The 19,772-nt window shown below is 38.4% G+C and overlaps 1 protein-coding gene across 1 annotated transcript; it reads right to left on the bottom strand.

Moving 5' to 3' along the window:
* Positions 1 to 15,202: 15,202 nt before the first annotated feature.
* On the bottom strand, positions 15,203 to 16,591 carry LOC127528000 (jerky protein homolog-like). The gene has a single exon (XM_051928542.1). It carries the CDS (start codon positions 16,589 to 16,591, stop codon positions 15,203 to 15,205), a length of 1,389 nt encoding a protein of 462 aa, XP_051784502.1.
* Positions 16,592 to 19,772: the final 3,181 nt, after the last annotated feature.

The raw sequence follows: 19,772 nt of genomic DNA, 5'->3' as shown, positions 1-19,772 counted from the left end.
TTAAACCTAATCTATGGCTATGATTATGACTTGGACCATTGATAATCTGACAGAATTCTATTGAATTCAACAAATAAGTAAAACATCTGCTAAAATTGTCAGTTTCCACATGAATGTGTACATTAAAATGTCCCATCAACAATATATAATCATTATTTATAGCCAAATCACATAAAAGGTTGCCAAAATCAGTCATGAACAATAAATATGGTCTTGGTGGTCTGTAGGCTACCACTACAGTTGTGCTGGAATCTGTTTTATTATTTGAAATGAGTGCCCCAAAGGATGCAAAGACACCCACATATTTAGAAACAATTTGCATTTTTTCACAATGAACTATTCCAAGGCCTCCTCCTCGACCAGTATTTCTAGATTATGAAGGAATGTGTATCCATCTGGTGACACCTCAGCTAGGGGAACAGTGCCAGATTTACTAAGCCAGGTTTCAGTGAGAAGACACAAATACAATTTTGTACTTAATATAATATCATTAACCAAAGCAGCTTTACTTCCAAGAGAGCTAATGTTTAATAAGCAGCATTTACAACTATTATACTATTATGAACTATTATAGGTGCCCCTATTGGAGGATCTAGTTTTATCTTTTGGTATAATTGTACACATTATTTTTTGGTTTTCAGGTAATTTAAGGTTTGCATTAAAACTAAATTTATAAGATGCTCCACAACAGGGATTATGGGTAATATCTACAGGATAGAAACTCATGGGATAACAAAAATCATCCTAATTGTTCACAAAGACTATGCTTTTATTTTCTCTCCAGGTTTCTATCCCACAGTGAATGGAATGCTATCTTCTGTAAAGCGCATCCCCTCTATATAATCTTAGTAAGGGGCCAGACTCAATTAAATTCCAACATTTTCTTTTTGCTTTGGTGCATAAAGGGATGAAGTTCCCCATTAATACCTCAGATTACTGTAAACAAATATTGTTAGTGCCGACATGTAGCAATAAGGTAAATACTTAATTGTCGGCCAGAAGATCAAATTTAGCATCTATGTCATTAACTGCTGGTTTAACATAGTTTGAAATTCTAAAATTCCTCTGTATGGATTCAGCAAGGTTGAGCACTTTATTGTTCTCGGGATCTTCAGGCACGCTGTAGAGTGCTGAGAATCTGTTCTGGGTCCAAATTGGTGACCTGGGTGCTGAGGGATTCAATTTTGGTTTCTTTTGGTTTTGGTGCTGCTGATTTCAGCCATACACTGACTACAGTGGGACCTGGAGAGACAGAAGCCGAATTAGAAATAGTCGAATTATCTAAACAAACTGAGCCAATGCAATTTTTGGTTTACTCTCCATCCTGCAGGGAAAAACTTGGAGGTTGGTGGCAGAATTGACACTCCTGCCACCATAAAAAACTTCACACTGTTCCACTCCATCTGAACTTGTGTGGTGCTGAGGTGTCACCCGTTGCATGGCTGCACTCAGGTCCTAATCTGGATCCTGAATTGGTTTGTCGTGTGGTGGGTGCGGCAATGTGCTGTATCAGCGCATGCTCCTAACCCCTCTCTCTCTCCCTGTAATCACTATCAAGTTCCTAACAGGCCCTCCAATTTGCGTATTTTCCCAACTGACTCTAATTTAACTAAGCATTTTTGGCAGGTGAAGCTATCTGTACTATTGGCCAGAAAACCTAAACTGTACATGCTGCAGGACACACAACATATAAACGTGCCCTCAACGTGCTCAGCAACGAGTTCATCATTATCTCTTTTTGCTGGAGCTTTACTCTGCACAACTATTTTTTACAACATCCCTGCTCAATTTATATTAACCTTTATATGTTGACTTGCCTAATATTGACCTTTATGTTTGATTTGTCTAAGATAGGTAAATCTGTTGAATGTAATGAATGTAATTAATTGCATCTTTTAACTCAGTCCAAATATATTTCTTAATTTCAATTTGATTTAATTTGTTTCTGATAATTAATATTACTTTCATTTACTAATATAGCTAAATGCACTTGATATTACTCAGGTTCAGTATGAGTTTTGGAAACAGCAAATATAACATAAAATAAAATCTTTCATCTTTTTAGGTTGTAAGTCAGTCAGATATGAATTTAAAAAAAACTTTGTTGTTTTTGTAATGAATAAAACATAAAATATCTAAAATTGATGTGCTTGTACATGACCACAGGAATACAGCTTTATATATTATTATTCTGGAGATGAAAGTAAACATATGGGCAGAACTACACTTCACTTGTCACAGACTGCATTATAAAGCACTTGTTAAAAATTTGACAATTTAGTCCCAGGCTTTGCTAAGAAAATAAGAAGTTGAAATACAGGGAAAAAAGACTGAAGGGATAATTATATAATGTACAATATGGTCAGGCACCAAAAGAACAATATCTTGTTGAAACAAAACTATGTGGTGAAAGAGCCTCAAATGACCTGTTTTATATGCAAGCTGTAACATGATATTCAGACAAACAAGCCAGAAAGATATGGCCAGAGTAAGAAACAGAGTATTAAGCTTGAGTTGCCTGCTTTGTAAAATAACACATAAATTTGCATTATTTCTGTTTTTTATATTGCTATACTCCTTTGTATAATTTTCAGTACATGTTTAATTTACATTTTTTCTGCAGAAAGCATTTGAGGGACTAAGGATATGCATGCAAATGTACATTCTGTGTGGAAATGAGCTTTTGATATTGGGTTTGCATACTGCTATGTAATATTTTATGTGTTAAAAGGTATTCAATTTAATTCAGAGTTATGATTATGTAATTTTAATGAGTGTTTAAAGTTAAATACAGTCAAACACCATTTGTGTAGCCTCAGTCACATTTAAAATAACTTATTTTGTAAATTAATTCCAAATGTATAGATTTTTATACATTTTATATTACTCTTTCACCAGATATAAAATGTAGATCAGGAGTGAAAAGAGGTCTTTATTTTCATATATGAAAAAATGATGCTAAATGAAGCAAACTAAAGTTAACATTTAATTTAAATAAGAGATGGAAAACAAGATGCAGTGATAACCCATAGAATGTAGAGTGGAAAGAAAAACTGGAAGAAGGAAGAGAAGAAGTTAGATGCGGCAAAAATGAGAATGCTGAAATGGATGTGTGGAGTTACAAAAAAGGACAGGAGTACAACAAAAGTGGGAGAGATCTAAGAAAGTACAGGAAAGTAGGTTAAAGTGGCTTGAATATGTGAGGAGAAGAGAAAATGAATATGTGGGAAAAACAGTGATGGGAATGGAAGTACAGGGGAAGAGAAAGCGAGGCAGGCCAAAGCAGAGACGGATGGATAAAGTAAAAGAAGATCTGAAGGAAAAGGGCTTGACTGGCAAGGAGGTACAAGACCAAGCTGTTTGGAGAAGGTTGAACAAGCACATCGACCCTACATAGAAGTAGAAAAAGATGAAGAGGAAAAAGAAAAAAAGCAGCAGACAAAGCACACATTAAAATTTTATTGAGAGGTTTCTTACACAATGTAAAAATACTTTTGTACAAATACCTACCTTAACTAAACAGTATAAAAACATACTTTTTACAGATTTCTACCTTAACTTATAACATTCATTACTCATCTGTTATAAAATAAGGTAATAGTAAGGCAGCACAATAGTATTAATGAGAGAAATCATCCTGTCATTGGTTGTGTGTTAAAGGTGATGATTGATGAGACAAGCCTCTTAAAAAGAGCAGTTGTGTGAGTGGCAGTTGAAAGAGAAATGTAAGGAGCTAGTTAGGAATCATACTTTCTGGTCATCTTTCTGTCCAAGTGAACTTTCATTCATTTTTCTCTTTTCTTAGTTTGCTGCCTTAAAAAGGACTTGTTATTATTCTACACTAGGATGGTGACAGAATGGCTGCAGCGGTTTAAAGGTACTCATTTGAATAATGGTCAGGTAACTCTTCCAGTCTCGGACATACTCTTGTACATATTACTTGCCTCCTGTCACTGCTAGTAGAGTCATCACCTTTACACAGTTCCCGCGTCATGCTGGGAGCTCAACACCAGGAGGTAGATGGCTCCTGTGGAGGTGGTGCTGCACCTTCATGTAAGAGAGAGTGGGCTATGTTGGGGGCTGAGTGAAAGAGAGTTTAGATGTTGTCACCAAGAAAATCTCCCCTTTGCATTGCTTAGTCCCTGAATGAACAGTCATTGCAGTTTGCCATTAGCTTAAGGTTTAAGGAAAGTGTTTCTTAAGGCCCTTGTAATCCAGACATTCCTGGTTTGTGTCTGATCACCGGCAGTTACCACAGTGCAAAATGCGTGACCTGGGATGAATCAGTATATAGCATTGGTTTGTCGGTTAAGATATGCTTTGTAATTGTTATTTTATTGTAACATCTTACCCTACTGCCATGTTGTTTTCTTTGTGTGCCACCATTTTGCAGTATTTGTTTACTGGTTAGCCTGGTTGCTACCTTCTGATAACCACAAACATTGTGCTAGTTTAAAGATAGTTTTTGCAGCTCCCTTGTTGCCCAAATATTCAGGATAAACAACAATTTTTTTTACAGTGTTAGATGTGTGTATTTGACTCTTTTGGATGAAGTATTTATCTTTTTTCTTTGTTTACATTTGGGCTTAGATATCATGATAGACTTTGATCAAATCTCTTAGCACAGGTGATTGCATTCTGGGATCATATATGCCTCGGGCTGCTTAGAAAAAAAATCACACAGGCTCCTGTCTGAAAGGATTTAACAGGAACATTTGACTGAAACCTATGGCCCTTTCGTGCAGTGCAGTTGTTACAGAAGTAGACAAACAATTAACTGCCTGTAGCCTGCCTAGTAAAACTGCTGTCTGTTGCCTCAATATTTTTGATACTTCAAAGTGCCTTATCCCCTAGTGGTCACTGAATACTCTGGAGTAGCTGGTGGTGGAGGTACTAGCTGTTGTAGAGATGGGCATCATGGATTTTGCCTTCTTCATCTCTTAAACAGCAGAAGGTCTCATAGATCCAAACTAAACCATTTTTACCAGTATGCTTTCACTTTGAGCCCATGTGGTGTTACTTCAGTGAGTGCTGCCCTGCTACTAGCCATCCTCAAATTGCAACTATCAATGGGTATTTCTCCTGCATGTGCTGGAATTCAGCACACAGCAGCTGCATCTGTGTCCTGGTGTTGTTTAGCTGTAGCACAACAACCAAGAGGCAGGGACTGTGAGAGAGAGAGAGGGCACTGGTGTTGGCATGGTGACTCCTGGCTCTGTGATGAATGGTGAAAACATATCCTTGCAGTGCTTCCAACCACCTCACTACCTGTTTCTCCGGCTCTAAAATCTAGACAGAACTGGTGACCACTGAGGCAGAGCGTCTGGTAGGTAGTACTGTAGACTGGAAAACACTGCTGGAAGTTCACTGTATGTTATGCAGTAGTTCTGGTCTGGTCTGTTCAAGAATATATAATAGCCGATCTTCCTCTCCATCTCTTCTTCCTTCTGGGACAGGGTGGTTCCAATAGCCTGATTACTGGCATGTTTTGTCTAAAACAAGTATTTTCAGGGTGTTTCCTAGATAGGCATAGTGGTCAGAACCTTTTTCAGTTTAACACTAGAATTACCAGAGCCTACGAAAAAACTTGTAGGTCCGTCCCACCAGTTGATATCATTGCGCCACCGAAGCTGTCGTATCAAAGGTGTGTCAATGTTGCACCCTAATGCGGGTTCTTTTTCTGCAGTTATATTCTTCAATAGAAGTGCACTTGTTCTGCTTATATTTGTACCTTTTGTAACTGTTTATTTGATATTTGGACTTCAGGCTTCACACATTAAACACGTCATGTCTACATTTTGTCAATTATTACTAAAGCATGAAAAACATTTCTGTTTTAACGATGTGTTTATATAGATTGTAGTAGACACGGAACACACATGAAATGCATGTGTTCCAAATAACCATATAGTATTTATAAAAGGTCTCATTTTGCTTGACTTCTCACTCTATACAACTCTAAGCAACTGACACACAGGTAAACAGACTTGAGCTGAGAAAACTGTGCGGCAGTGGGGGGATGTGATAGTAGGCTGCTTATCGACACATTTACAGGACAAAAAATGCTGATGGAGAGGTGCGCAGTGATTTAAGGTGGGACGAATCTATGAGTTTCTTCGTAGGCTTTGGTAATTCTAGTGTTAACAAGTGACATCTCTCACTCCAGCATCCACAGATGACTGCTGCCTTGATTGGCTAATGCATGCACTGCTGTTGCTATGTATGCAAATTCTCTCATGAACCACCAAGAGTAAGTTACCAAACCCAAGAAACTACAGAGCTATTGTAGGTTAATGACTCATGAACAGTCACTAATGGTGACAAACACTCAAGACAAAGACTTATATACCAGCGATACGGCTAAGATATGGTATCAGCAGTGTCTTCTTATGGAAACCAGTGGAGCAGCAAGCACAAGGTGGGTCCATGTTCTCTGCACTGGGTAATTCTTAAGAGTTAGTTGATGCAACTCCAATATAGTAAAACTGCTAGGAAGTCTTTGGGTTGTTTTTTGTCCCGAAGACCACACATGGCTAGCAACAAAATAAATAAATAAAAATAAAAATGTGTAATACATGGAAACAAGTGATGCTGCTAACTTTATAGTTCTCCCTTCATGTTGATTTGTTACCACCATGTTATTAAAATGTGGATGACACGTCATCTCCTCAAGCTTATATGTTGAAACTTTGAAAGTCTCCTTGTAGACTGCAAAACTATCCTTTCATTTACTTAATCTTGGTATGTTTACTTGAAGAAAATAGTGATAAAGATATATACACACCATTTCTTTCATTTTCACAAACATATTTATTGCAATACATTGTTATGGGGTGCTACTCAGGAAACATCAGGCATAAGACTTTATCCTCCCCAAACAAGAGCCATTTCCTTGACTAGACAAAATCATGCACACATCTTCACACACCAGCACCGAGTCTCCAACTAATTTGTTCTGTGTGAAAATTTGCAGTATGAATAAACAGTGAATTTTGATAACTGCCTTACAATTTTAAGAGTCATGGCTTTCAGTTTACAAGCTTTTTGTGAATTTGCATCTGATCTCTTCTATATCCCATTAGTGTGCAGGTTAAACTAATTGGCATTTCTAAATTAACCCAGGGAGAACAGCATATGTTTATATGTGTGCCCTGAGATTAACTAATGCTGTGCCCCAAATTATGACTTGCAGTTATTGATGCTGGGATTGGCACTGTCAAGACATTTAAGTAGGTTAGAAAATTGTTAAGTGGAATGATGAATGCTGCAGAACATACTCAAACTGGAATCTGAACACAGGATTTTAGTGCTTATGAAGCCATGTATAAGATCATTATGTATTTTAAATGTTTAATGAAACTGCATTAAAGAGATCACACTTTGTTTGAAAACTCATTCATTCAGAAGGATTTTATGTTTAATTACTGATTTCGAATAATGTGTTTACAATAAGTCCTGGTTTGTTTAATTTTAATTATTATGTGGATTATTTGTACAGCTGTGGAATAGCAGCATATCCAGGAATGGTTGCTATGCTATTGCTACTCTTCATTTTCAGTTAGTGCTGTAGAAATAGCACACCTTATAATTATTTTTATATAGCCAAGTCCTTTATCCAAGTAATTTAGGAAAAATCAATATATATCAACTACATGTGTGTGTTAAGAAAAAAAAAGTGCAAACTTAACAGGAAACAGAATAAAATTTTAGAGTATTGTAAGATCAGCACTATTGTTATTCCCAAGACTTACAGAGAAAAAATGTAGTTGGTTGACTGTGGTATCTGTAGACCACCATGAGGAGAGCTGGAGGTAAACAGTTGTAATATGTTTTATGAAGATTAAAATTTCCACCCTTGAAATACTCTCTGCATAGTAACTATAAATCATTCTTCAGTTTTATTAAACACACTGAGCAAAATATAATTGATCTTGACATCTACCACAATCTTATACTGGAATATTTAGGCTTGAAAAGTGCAGTAAATGAAAGAGTGAATGAATGAATGAATATGTTAACATAGAGCATTATTCACATAACGATAAGAGGTAATAAGAAATTTGGGAGAACCCTGGCAGAATAAGGGCATCTCGATTTATTTCTGTGAGTCATAGGTTTCATGCTTTTCAGCAAATATTATATTCTCATGTTTGCATGTATTAGAAGTTAAATTAACAAGTTGTGAACACATTAGTTTATAGACGGCTCCTGTCACTGCTGCCATTGGTATTGGTTTCCACAGATGCTGAATGGGATTAAGTAGAAATGCATACAGTTACACACAAACAATATATTTATATCTGCTAAATAAATAAAATTACCATAAGTACCGTTAGTTTTTTCTACAGAAGGAATGCAAAAATTATTGGCAAGCATTACTTTTTATCCATTACGTTTCATATCATGTGAGGAAATATTTTCTCTCTGTCTCTCTCTCTTCACATTAATCTCACAGCAACATGATTTTAAGCACGCAGCAGCAATGAATGCCTGGTTCACTCAGGCGAGGAATGGCAGCAGAGACATCAATCCCTCAGTTGCAAAGTGAGTAAACAAATCAAATGGTAGTAAGATGAACTTGTACACAATGTATATATTTCTTTATAAAATGAAAATGTCTCCACATTCAATTGACTCTTAGTTTAAATAGAACTTTGTCACAAATTATGTTCACTTGAAAGGGCAAGGTTACCTTTCTGTTGTTTCTGACACATGTAAGTGATTTGCAAATTGGATTAAAATAAACATAAAATATATTTGTTTCAATGTCTTACAAAGACATTGATGGGTGGCCACCAAACCTAGCAGCTCCTTGACTAAGTCACGCTAGACCTCATTGCCACTTTCAGAAAGGCCGTATATGCTGTTAATTAGTATCAAGAGTGCAATAATTAAAGAGTATCTGAATCTTTGAACGTATCTGGTTCATTGCTTGCTTTTCCAACGTGACTTTCTGGTTTACATGAAATTGCAGTGGTTGTTTCCACAGAATATTTTACCCAATTAATCTGGGGCTGTTTCCAAGTTAACCATCTCCACAATGTAGGCATGATTTGCTAACTGCTTTATTTATTAGATTGACCATTTAATTTCCCCGGTGTGCTGCATTTACAAACGGGCAGTCCTAAACTCCTAAAAGTTGTGCGAAAGGTTCCAGATCATCAACATCCCAGATTTTCTTTTTAACATTTTATTTAATTTATTACAGGGAAGTAACATTCCATTCTAAGTTCAAATCAACCCCCACCCATGAGAAAGAGAAGAAGGCCAACAGCCAGAGAAAAATATTTTTTAATTTTAAATAAAATGAAATGATAGAGTATGAATATCATCAAGTATTCTGTTTGATCTACTACCTAGATAAATACAAATTGTAGCCACTAGGAGGTGTATCACAACCCCAAACCCTTGACATAAGTTTAAACACACAGTTCCAGGTGTAAATCAATTAATTTACAAACACGCAACAATGCAATTCTTCCCTTCTCCACTGCTCCCAGGAGAGCTTACCCAGATGAGGTTGAGCGGGTTCTTTCTTGCCTGACCCAAGAGTACTTGCAGTGCCACCACACTGCATCCAGATAGCACTTCAGGTGGAACCTCCTTAAAGAATGGACTCCTCTTTTCAGCAACACTTCCTAGTGACCCCCAAGACACCCAGCAGGGATGCCCATAATAACAACTCCCATATCGCCCTGCGGGTGTGCATCTTGGAAATCCACCTAAGAGATGCTGCCATCTAATGTACTAGGGAAGGAATTGTTCTGGATAGACAATCTCTCCTTGTTCATTTATTATTGAGTCCTGGACAGGAAAGGCAGCAGCAGCTAACATGGCCGGGATGCCTGTCCATCCTTGTCTTAGAAATTAGGACCTTCCTTTGGGGCAAGGAACCACCCTCACTCCTGGCCAGAATGTCAGTCCAACCACCCTGGTACCTAGAATATGTTTTACAGTGCACAGCAATTATAAAAACATGCTTGAGGTAAAAACAAAATTATTGACATGAATTTGAAAAATAATTGTCACAATAAAATAGCCAGGTTCCAAAAATACAGTTAGGTCCATAAATATTTGGACAGAGGCAACTTTTTTCTAATTTTGGTTCTGTACATTACCACAATGAAATTTAAATGAAAAAACTCAGATACAGTTGTAGTGCAGACTTTCAGCTTTAATTCAGTGGGGTGAACAAAACGATTGCATAAAAATATGAGGCAACTAAAGCATTTTTTTAACACAATCCCTTTATTTAAGGGGCTCAAAAGTAATTGGACAATTGACTCAAAGGCTATTTCATTGGCAGGTGTGGGCAAGTCCGTCGTTATGTCATCAATTAAGCAGATAAAAGGCCTGGAGTTGATTTGAGGTGTGGTGCTTGCATGTGGAAGATTTTGCTGTGAACAGACAACATGCGGTCAAAGGAGCTCTCCATGCAGGTGAAAGAAGCAATCCTTAAGCTGCGAAAACAGAAGAAACCCATCCGAGAAATTGCTACAATATTACGAGTGGCAAAATCTACAGTTTGATACATCCTGAGAAAGAAAGCAAGCACTGGTGAACTCAGCAACGCAAAAAGACCTGGACGTCCACGGAAGACAACAGTGGTGGATGATCGCAGAATCATTTCCATGGTGAAGAGAAACCCCTTCACAACAGCCAACCAAGTGAACAATACTCTCCAGGGGGTAGGCGTATCGATATCCAAGTCTACCATAAAGAGAAGACTGCATGAAAGTAAATACAGAGGGTACACTGCAAGGTGCAAGCCACTCATAAGCCTCAAGAATAGAAAGGCTAGATTGGACTTTGCTAAAGAACATCTAAAAAAGCCAGCACAGTTCTGGAAAAACATTCTTTGGACAGATGAAACCAAGATCAACCTCTACCAGAATGATGGCAAGAAAAAAGTATGCAGAAGGCGTGGAACAGCTCATTATCCAAAGCATACCACATCATCTGTAAAACACGGTGGAGGCAGTGTGATGGTTTGGGCGTGCATGGCTGCCAGTGGCACTGGGACACTAGTGTTTATTAATGATGTGACACAGGACAGAAGCAGCCGAATGAATTCTGAGGTGTTCAGAGACATACTGTCTGCCCAAATCCAGCTAAATGCAGTCAAATTGATTGGGCGGCGTTTCATGATACAGATGGACAATGATCCAAAACATACAGCCAACCCGGGAGTTTATTAAAGCAAAGAAGTGGAAAATTCTTGAATGGCCAAGTCAGTCACCTGATCTTAACCCAGTTGAGCATGCATTTCACTTGTTGAAGACTAAACTTCAGACAGAAAGGCCCACAAACATACAGCAACTGAAAGCCGCTGCAGTAAAGGCCTGGCAGAGCATTAAAAAGGAGGAAACCCAGCATCTGGTGATGTTCATGAGTTCAAGACTTCAGGCTGTCATTGCCAGCAAAGGGTTTTCAACCAAGTATTAGAAATGAACATTTTATTTCCAGTTATTTAATTTGTCCAATTACTTTTGAGCCCCTGAAATGAAGGGATAGTGTTAAAAAATGCTTTTGTTGCCTCACATGTTTATGCAATCGTTTTGTTCACCCCACTGAATTAAAGTTGAAAATCTGCACTTCAACTGCATCTGAGTTGTTTCATTTAAAAGTCATTGTGTTAATGTACAGAACCAAAATTAGAAAAAAGTCTCTGTCCAAATATTTATGGACCTAACTGTATATGCAATTATATCCTATTATATCCTTCAATGTGCACAAAATTTCCTTAACACCTAGTTTCCAAATGTCAGGTGAAATCCCTGCTCCCCATGCACAGCTCCCAATAGCTGGTCATATCTCACATGTGGCGCAGTGGTAGTGCTGCTGCTTTGCAATAAGGAGACCGTGGAAGATTGTGGGTTCACTTCCCGGTTCCTCCCTGTGTGGATAGTGCTTTGAGTACTGAGAAAAGTGCTGTATAAATGTAATGAATTATTATATATTTTAATTTTTAAATTTAGACAGAGGTCTGAAGTGAACAGTTTGTGGGAGCAATGGGTCATAATCAGGCTTAATCAGATATTTCATTTCTTAAATCATTTTCTTTCAAAATGAAATGGTGACGGACTATAATGGGCTATGAATAAATATGTACTCCGTGTTTCCTATTTCTTATGCCTGTATTAATCAGACACATAATAAAATAGTGATAGAAGCAGGTTCTGGAAAAAAAGGCAAAGTTTAGTGTTAACTATATTTTGTTTAGCAATTAGTCTATTATACAATGTTCTGAGCTGCTTGGTTTGCCATATGACTGGCTAGAGCAGGTAAAGAGTGGGGATTTCAGGTTAGTATGCACCACAGGTGGGACCTAGACAAGACTGGATGAGGGGCCTAACAGCTCCTGCTCATCGTCACCTAATTGGCCTAAAAATGCCACAGGGAAGTGTGAACAATACAGAAATGCCAGGGCAAATTGACAATCTGGGTATAATGAACTTGGAGTTCCAAAGCACAAAGAAAGTCCTGCAGTTCTCCAGAATGCCCATGGGAGATGGATTTACCATCAAAACCCAGCTAAATTTAAGGAAAAACACAACATCTTTATAAACTAAAGGTTTTATTTTCACAGAAATGCTCTGCTGCACAAAAGAAAGCTCAGTGGATTACAAAAGTTAAAAGGAATTGCCGTAAAAGGCAAAATCAGTCTTCCCCAGCGAACAAAGTTCCAATACGGAATCCAGAAATGTTGTCAAAAACAGAGCATGAAGTCAAAAACTCCAAACCCAGAAAAGCATAGTAAAAACACAAATAAAGACATCGCTGACTCCCCAACAATTGAAATGAACTGCCAGGAACTGAAGGAAACCCTCACCTTTATAGGGCTCAGGGCAGTCCCTGGTTGTGATAGACAGGTTTTTCCGCCACTTGGAGAACCACCCACAAGACACAAGGCACATAACACAGACATAGAAAATAAAGCAGATAATTAACAAAAGTAGCCTTAACATAAATAAATGACACAAAAATTTTCAAAAAGAGCATAAAACAAGGAACTGAAGCCAGGCCAAGAGAGAAACCCTGCCTGAAATAGAACACTAGGTTCCACCATAGCCATTGCAGCCAGAGGCCCTTCCTGAAAGACTAACCAGCTTACTGTATAATGTGAGCAGACCTTCCACGGGAGCATTAGGCAAACTGGCTGTTTAGCCTACAATGAGAAGGGCTGCTATCCATCCAGATTGTATGATGTAGTAAATGCCACACTCACATGTGATCGATTTGCTTCAGCATTAGGCATGTTTTAGGAATTAAGGATAGTTGTGTGATTAAAATGTTGCACCCACTCCCCTGCTCGCTTACTATACACTTTGTTTACTGTTTCTAAGTAAGATAATGATAAGTGACATGTGCAGGAAATTCTCTTTTGGTCTGTCTGTTATCGGTGTCAGTGAAAGATATACTGTAACAGCCTGATATCTGACTAATAAATAAACAGTAGGGGGTAAATTTTTGAAATTATAGGTGAGGCTGAATCCCTCTCGACACCCTCAATGACAAAGCACAAGGTTATTGGTTTTGCCTTTCTTTTGCCTTGAATTTAATTGCTGTCTATTCTTTTCCAGTATCATATGGTGAGTATCATAAAAGCAGACCCTTAATAAATAACATCCTGGTCGGGCACTGACTGCTCTGTCCTTTTTGGCATTGCAAAGTTTACTGTACCTTGCTCACTTCTTACAACAGCTAAAAAGTTCCTGCCTGTATGGAAATATTTAATCAGGGGTCACATCTAGAACTATGTGTTGACACTATGAAAGAAAAGGAATGGCCTCCTACCATTCCTTCCAGAAATCACAATTAAAATGAAATTATAACCCAAAATCGTATGCCTTTGTACTATGTGCTGTTCCCAGAGGTCAGGAGTAATTCTCTTATCTTTTGCCTTACACTTACTGTAGCACAGACCTACACTGTTACTCAGATTTGAATTTCCACTGTCAATGTGGGATTTTATTTCTTTCTTGTAGGGCTTTGATAGGCTCTAATCTTGTTCTTTATGACTTTTTTGCCATCATACATATGCACTTACCTAGTAAAGTACTTATTTTGTATTCCATTTACTGTATGTACAACTTTACCAATTTATAATGATTTCAGTGTCCTATGTTATAGTAAATATATTTTTTATTCTACACTGCAAACATTTATTGTTTACAATGTACAGTTTTCACAATGCACATGTCTTTGCAGCAATCAGAAGAAAAATACCAAAAGAATTATTGGAATTGTTCCTCATTAACAATAAGAAAAATCAAAATCGAACACATTTATCTATTTAAAAATAAACAGATTTAGTATTTTCACCCATGACATTTCAGTAATGATAGTGTCAGTGATGCCAGGAAAAAAACTATTGCCAATTCCAGGGGCATGATAGACTTGACGTATATTACTTCTTCTGAATTTTAAAAATCTTCAAAGCAAGCCTTCTGTACAAAAAGGAAAGATTTATAATAGCCTCTGTGTATTAACACTTTTGACCTGTTTCTAATGTGTTCTACTTCTTATCAAGATACAAAGAAAAATAATTATACTTGTAGCTATTTAAATACCTTCAGGAGTTAGAACAAGTTAAGGCTGTAAGACATTGTCTGAATACCAATTTATTTATGGCAGTGCTCTCAGAGCTTATTTGTTTGAGCTAAGAATTATCACTCTAAGGGTCTCTTCATGATTCAAAAGACAAAAGCACATTTTTTCTTAAGAAAATCTCAGTTCTAAACGTGAAGTAATAATACAGTATTGCTTAAGACAAAGAAAAAGAGCTCAAGACAGTTTTAATTGTCTTTACAGTCTTTCTGTCTAATAGTTTGGGTTACAGTCTGCCTGATACAAAGGACACACCATGTGCTAGGCACAATTCCTTCTCGTCTAACTTCCAGGAATTAAGTGCCAGAGGATTTACATACAGTAGAGTCCCGCTAATCCGAACCCCGCTAATCCGAAAATCCGCCTAATCCGAACAGGACTAGGGAAAAAAAAGTAAAGAAAACAAGTTTTTTCAAGTTATGTCGTACGTTTAATGTACATTTAAGAAACTTGTAATTTTTCAATTTCGCTGTCTAACTAAAAATCCAAAATACAGCCTTACTTAAAATTGAAACAAGTTCGAATTTACTCACATATGTAGAATCCATGTTCTGTACAGCATTTACACAAAACGTAAAAAGCAAACCATTATCTAAGAGATAAAGTCAGTGATCTCCTTCTGACGCAACAAACTAAAACGGCTTGAAGAAGCAATGTTTCGCCAACGCCGCATAAACATAACATCTGTTGGGGTTGCATCGGCGTGTTGCTCAACGTAGCGCAAAGCGAGATCAAGGGCACTGGCTGCGGCAGTGTGTGGAACAACATCAGTCGGCGCGTCCCCTTCCTTCTCACTGTCGTCTGCGTCAAGATCAGCTGACTTTCCCTGCACAGCTGCCACAATGTCCTCATCTGTGTATTCTTCATGGCCACAGTCGTCAACGGCCGTCCACTCTTCCACGCACTCTTCTTCTGCATTTTCACAACCTGGCATTCTTTTCACCAATTGAAGAAGTTCGCAATTTTCTTTTGTCGGGGGGAAAACTGTTTGGACAAACTCTAGCTCAGGCCAGAGATTTTTCCAAGACTTCTGTAAGGATTCCTTGCATGTGTTTTCCCAAGCTTCTGCAACCCAGTAAATAACATCTTTGATGTTCATTTTCATGAGTTTATCCAAAATTGTTAGCTCTTCATTATCTTCAAGTAGGCTACGAAGAAGCATTTTTCTATAATTCTGTTTCAAAGCCTGCAAAACCCCTTGGTCCATTGGCTGCAAAATTGATGTGACATTTGGTGGGAGAAAAATAGCCTTGATATCATCGCAAACAAGTTGCATTTCTTCTGGATGTGACGGAGCATTGTCTATAAGTAATAAAGCACGAGGAGGCAATCCATTTTCTTTGTTAAACGCCTTTACTTTTGGCACAAATTGCTTGTCAAACCATTCTTTGAACAAGGCACGATCCATCCAAGCTTTCTTTTGATTTCTGTAAAAAACAGGGAGAGAGTTCATGTTCATGTTCTTAAAACAGCGTGGTTTTGCCGATTTGCCGATAACCATCAGTGGAAACTTATTTGTGGCAGAAGCATTGCTGCAGGCCAACACAGTTAGGCGCTGTTTATCCATTTTAAACCCTGGTGCAGATCGTTCCTCTTGTGATGCAAGACTTTTGGTAGGCAATGCTTTAAAGTTAAGTCCTGTCTCATCTGCGTTGTAAACTTGCTGGGGCGAGTAGGAAGAAATGATGCATTTGAACTCCTCAAGGTATTCAACAGCTGCTTCGTTGTCCGCTGACAATTTCTCCCCAGTTATTGTAAGCTGCCTGATTCCGTGTCTTTTCTTCCATCGGTCTAAGAAACCACAACTAGCCGTAAATGATACGTCACCGTCCATGAGCTTGTTCAATTGAAGAGCCTTTTCTTGAATTAGAGGGCCAGTGATAGGGATTCCTTTCTGTCTTTCTTGTGTAAACCATAAGAAAAGTGCTTCGTCCAATTTTTCATAAGAAGACACTGTCGTCTTGCTACGTTTTTCAATCATTTTTTCACTTGTGGTAGTGCAAAACTGCTCAATTTTACCTCTGTTCTTTTTCCAATCGGAAATTGTTGCTTTCCCGACACCAAATTCCTTCGATAACTGAGTGGCACTTTCACCTTTGTGAAGTCTTTTCAACACTTCCAGTTTTTCTTTTAATGTACACGACTTATGTTTACGTTTGCTTGCCATGATGATTAACAGCAGGGACAAGCACAGAATGTAAAGAAACCACACTACACACCACTCACAAGGACTCACAAAACACAGGGCAAGTGCGCGCACATGAACAATAACATTGCACAAAACACATCACTCAGTAGTAGCAGGTGGCACACTGACTCAGTGACTCATAGTTTGGGAACGGAAATCAAGAGGAATGCGTAGGACTAGGCGGGGGGGTCTAGGTCACTGCCCTTCCGCTACTACTCACGTACCGTCATATCGATTTTACCTCCGATCACAGTCACACTACAGTGCAGTTTAAATTGCAGTGTACTAGAATACGTAATTTCTTACCTTTAATTCTTGACACATCAGACGCTTAATACGCCTCATAAAGTCAATATATGGCATTATATGACAAAACTCCGCCTAATCCGAATTTTCGCTAATCCAAACAGGGTTCGGTCCCAATTAGTTCGGATTAGCGGGACTCTACTGTAGTTCCTTCTTTAATGTTGGCTCCAGGCAACACGAGATTGGAAGAGGCGGGTCTTCAGTATGTGATCTTGTTCACTGCTCTTATGGAACTTTTAGTATATATAATCATTTACAAATTATTATAGAGGAGAAGTTGGGAGTATGCGCTGATTCATGCGTTGCCTCACTCACCACACAACGAACCACCTGGATTGAGACCCAAGTGCAGCAGATGACACCTCAGCACTCCAGTGGAACAGTTTGAGGTATTTTATAGTGGCTAGAGTGCCAATCCTGCTACCAACCCCCATGTTTTCCCTGTAAACTGGGGGACCTGCTTGCAGGGCTGGATGCAGATTAACGTCATACTCAGGATGAAGCAATTGCAGAACAACAGCCTTGGTCAAGAGCCCAACTCAGTACAGTCACTTCTCAGAGACACCACTCCGCGCAAATTATTTCAGTATATATTTAAATGAAACTGTAATAATAAATTATTAAAACATAAGGAACAGGTCTGAAGGTAACTCAAGGGTTAACTAAATGTATCTTAAAGCCCGAACAGGTGAAGTCTGCCACACCTTAGAGAAACCAGTAACTTGATTTTGGAAGGTTAGAATGAGGTAAATATGTAACAAACACCCCTATTGAAAGCAAGGCTAAACTAATGGGAAAGCCAAAACACCCCTCTTATGAAGCGCCACTGAGATTAATATGACAATCTGATATACTGTATACCCCTGTCAACAAGGCAGCATTCAGATAAATGGAAAAGTCGATAGAAGTCAGAAAATAATGGTGATACTAGTTGATTGGATAGAATAATAAAGTTCTGCATATTATGCATATTAAGAGTCAGATGATGTGATGTATTAGATGAAGTAATGGTAAAGAAAAGTATAAAAGCAAATTAATTGAATTATTGATTGCTCACTCCATAGACAGACATTTAAGCATGATCTGTGTAAATAAAGAAATGTTCTGCATTCTCATCTGGGCTCTGTGACGGCCTTCTTTGAAGACAGAGGAAGGTTTTCTCCACAACACTCCCAGGCACTTCTGCATGCCTTACTGGGTATGCCCTTTGTGATAATTTGTGTCTCCCATGGAGCTGCTCATAGTGGAAAGTCTGTAGCACCTTAGCCCAACATGCCCAACATTCTTCTTAGATACTATAACCACAAGGGGGCACCAGAGAGCCCCCAAGCACAGACACAGCAATTCAAGCCACAATATATGAATAAAATATTTTATTCCACAAGGCACTCTTAAACACAATCCTCACTCCAGTAGTAAGCCACCAAATTACAAAAAATCAGTACAATATATCACCAGTTCTTTCTTCTCCTTTCCTCCTCTGAGTGTTGCCTTCTGACTCCCCAACTTGAAGCAGCGGACTCCTTTTATGTCAGACCCGGGAATGCTTCCAGTGTCACTAACTGTCTTCCGAGAAGCACTTACTGGACTATAAAGAAGGTAGGGAGATCCTCTACCGACAGCGTCATCTAGTGAGAACCAGGAACCCCGATAGGGCTGCACTTCCAGACTCCAATTGCCAAGCATCCCTGCGTTTGTCACAACTGGGTTGCCATATGAGGACCATTGCCACCTGGCATATGGGGGATGAAACTGTTTCCGAATCTCAGTTTCCACTGGTCCGTCCACCGTTTACTGCCGGCCATACACCAAGTTATTTCTCCGATCCGATCTGGCCAATTTGCTTTTGTTGTCGCACAGGCCTCCTATCTGTAATGTATTTTTCTCCATCTCATCCAGGAATCCCGTTCTCCTCCTACAATATAAAGATTAACAAGATTGCAGAAAGTATTAACTAAGGGGGCAATCTATAAGCATATATCTGGAGCTATACCTCGGACAGAATCAAGACTATAAAAATATGAACACATTGGTCAGCAGAAGAGTCAAGACATCCACTGTCCTTAGCCAGATGGGATATTTCACAGAAACAAAATAGTAGTCACCATTTCAGGTGGATGGCGCAATATGCAGAAAGAAGACAGCTGGTGCTACTCCAAACAACATCTGGCACTAGAGCAAAAAAAATTAAATGTGACGGCTCTGTAGGTTGTGAATTGGCCAGCTGCTTCGCCTTGGTTAGTGGGAATTCTAATGAAATACTCATAGCATACATAAAAAAAACCAGTGTACTTTTTCTTGGTATTATTAACTTTGTCATGCTTTGCACATTAAGATAAATATCTAACAGATATCACTTTGTTTGTTAAACATCGATTTCCATGAGGTTCACCTACTGAAATTTCCCTGTGCTCCACACACTCAAATGGTTCTGTGTTACTTACATAAGTGCAGCTTTTTTGAGTTAGTAAGATTTGAGTCTATGCAATTCTATGAGTTTTGCCTTCAGTAAAGTCGCAGATCTCCTCTGGCACTGAAATCCTCCTGAAATGATAATGTAACTTGTTCTGTTCCCCACATAGCAAAGTCCAAATCTATAGCATAACATCATTAAAAAAAACCTTTTCCTTCAACTCTGGCTGCTGATCAAAGTTATCCTAATCTAAAA

The sequence above is a fragment of the Erpetoichthys calabaricus genome, chromosome 5 (assembly GCF_900747795.2).
Source record: "Erpetoichthys calabaricus chromosome 5, fErpCal1.3, whole genome shotgun sequence".
NCBI classification, from domain to species: Eukaryota; Metazoa; Chordata; class Cladistia; order Polypteriformes; family Polypteridae; genus Erpetoichthys; species Erpetoichthys calabaricus.
The sequence above is the reverse complement of the archived record's forward strand: the minus strand, read 5'-3'. Positions and strand labels throughout refer to the sequence as shown.

What these genes read in the sequence shown, in the direction of transcription:
- LOC127528000 (XM_051928542.1), bottom strand. Translation starts at nt 16,591, where the DNA reads ATGATTGAAAAACGTAGCAAGACGACAGTGTCTTCTTATGAAAAATTG.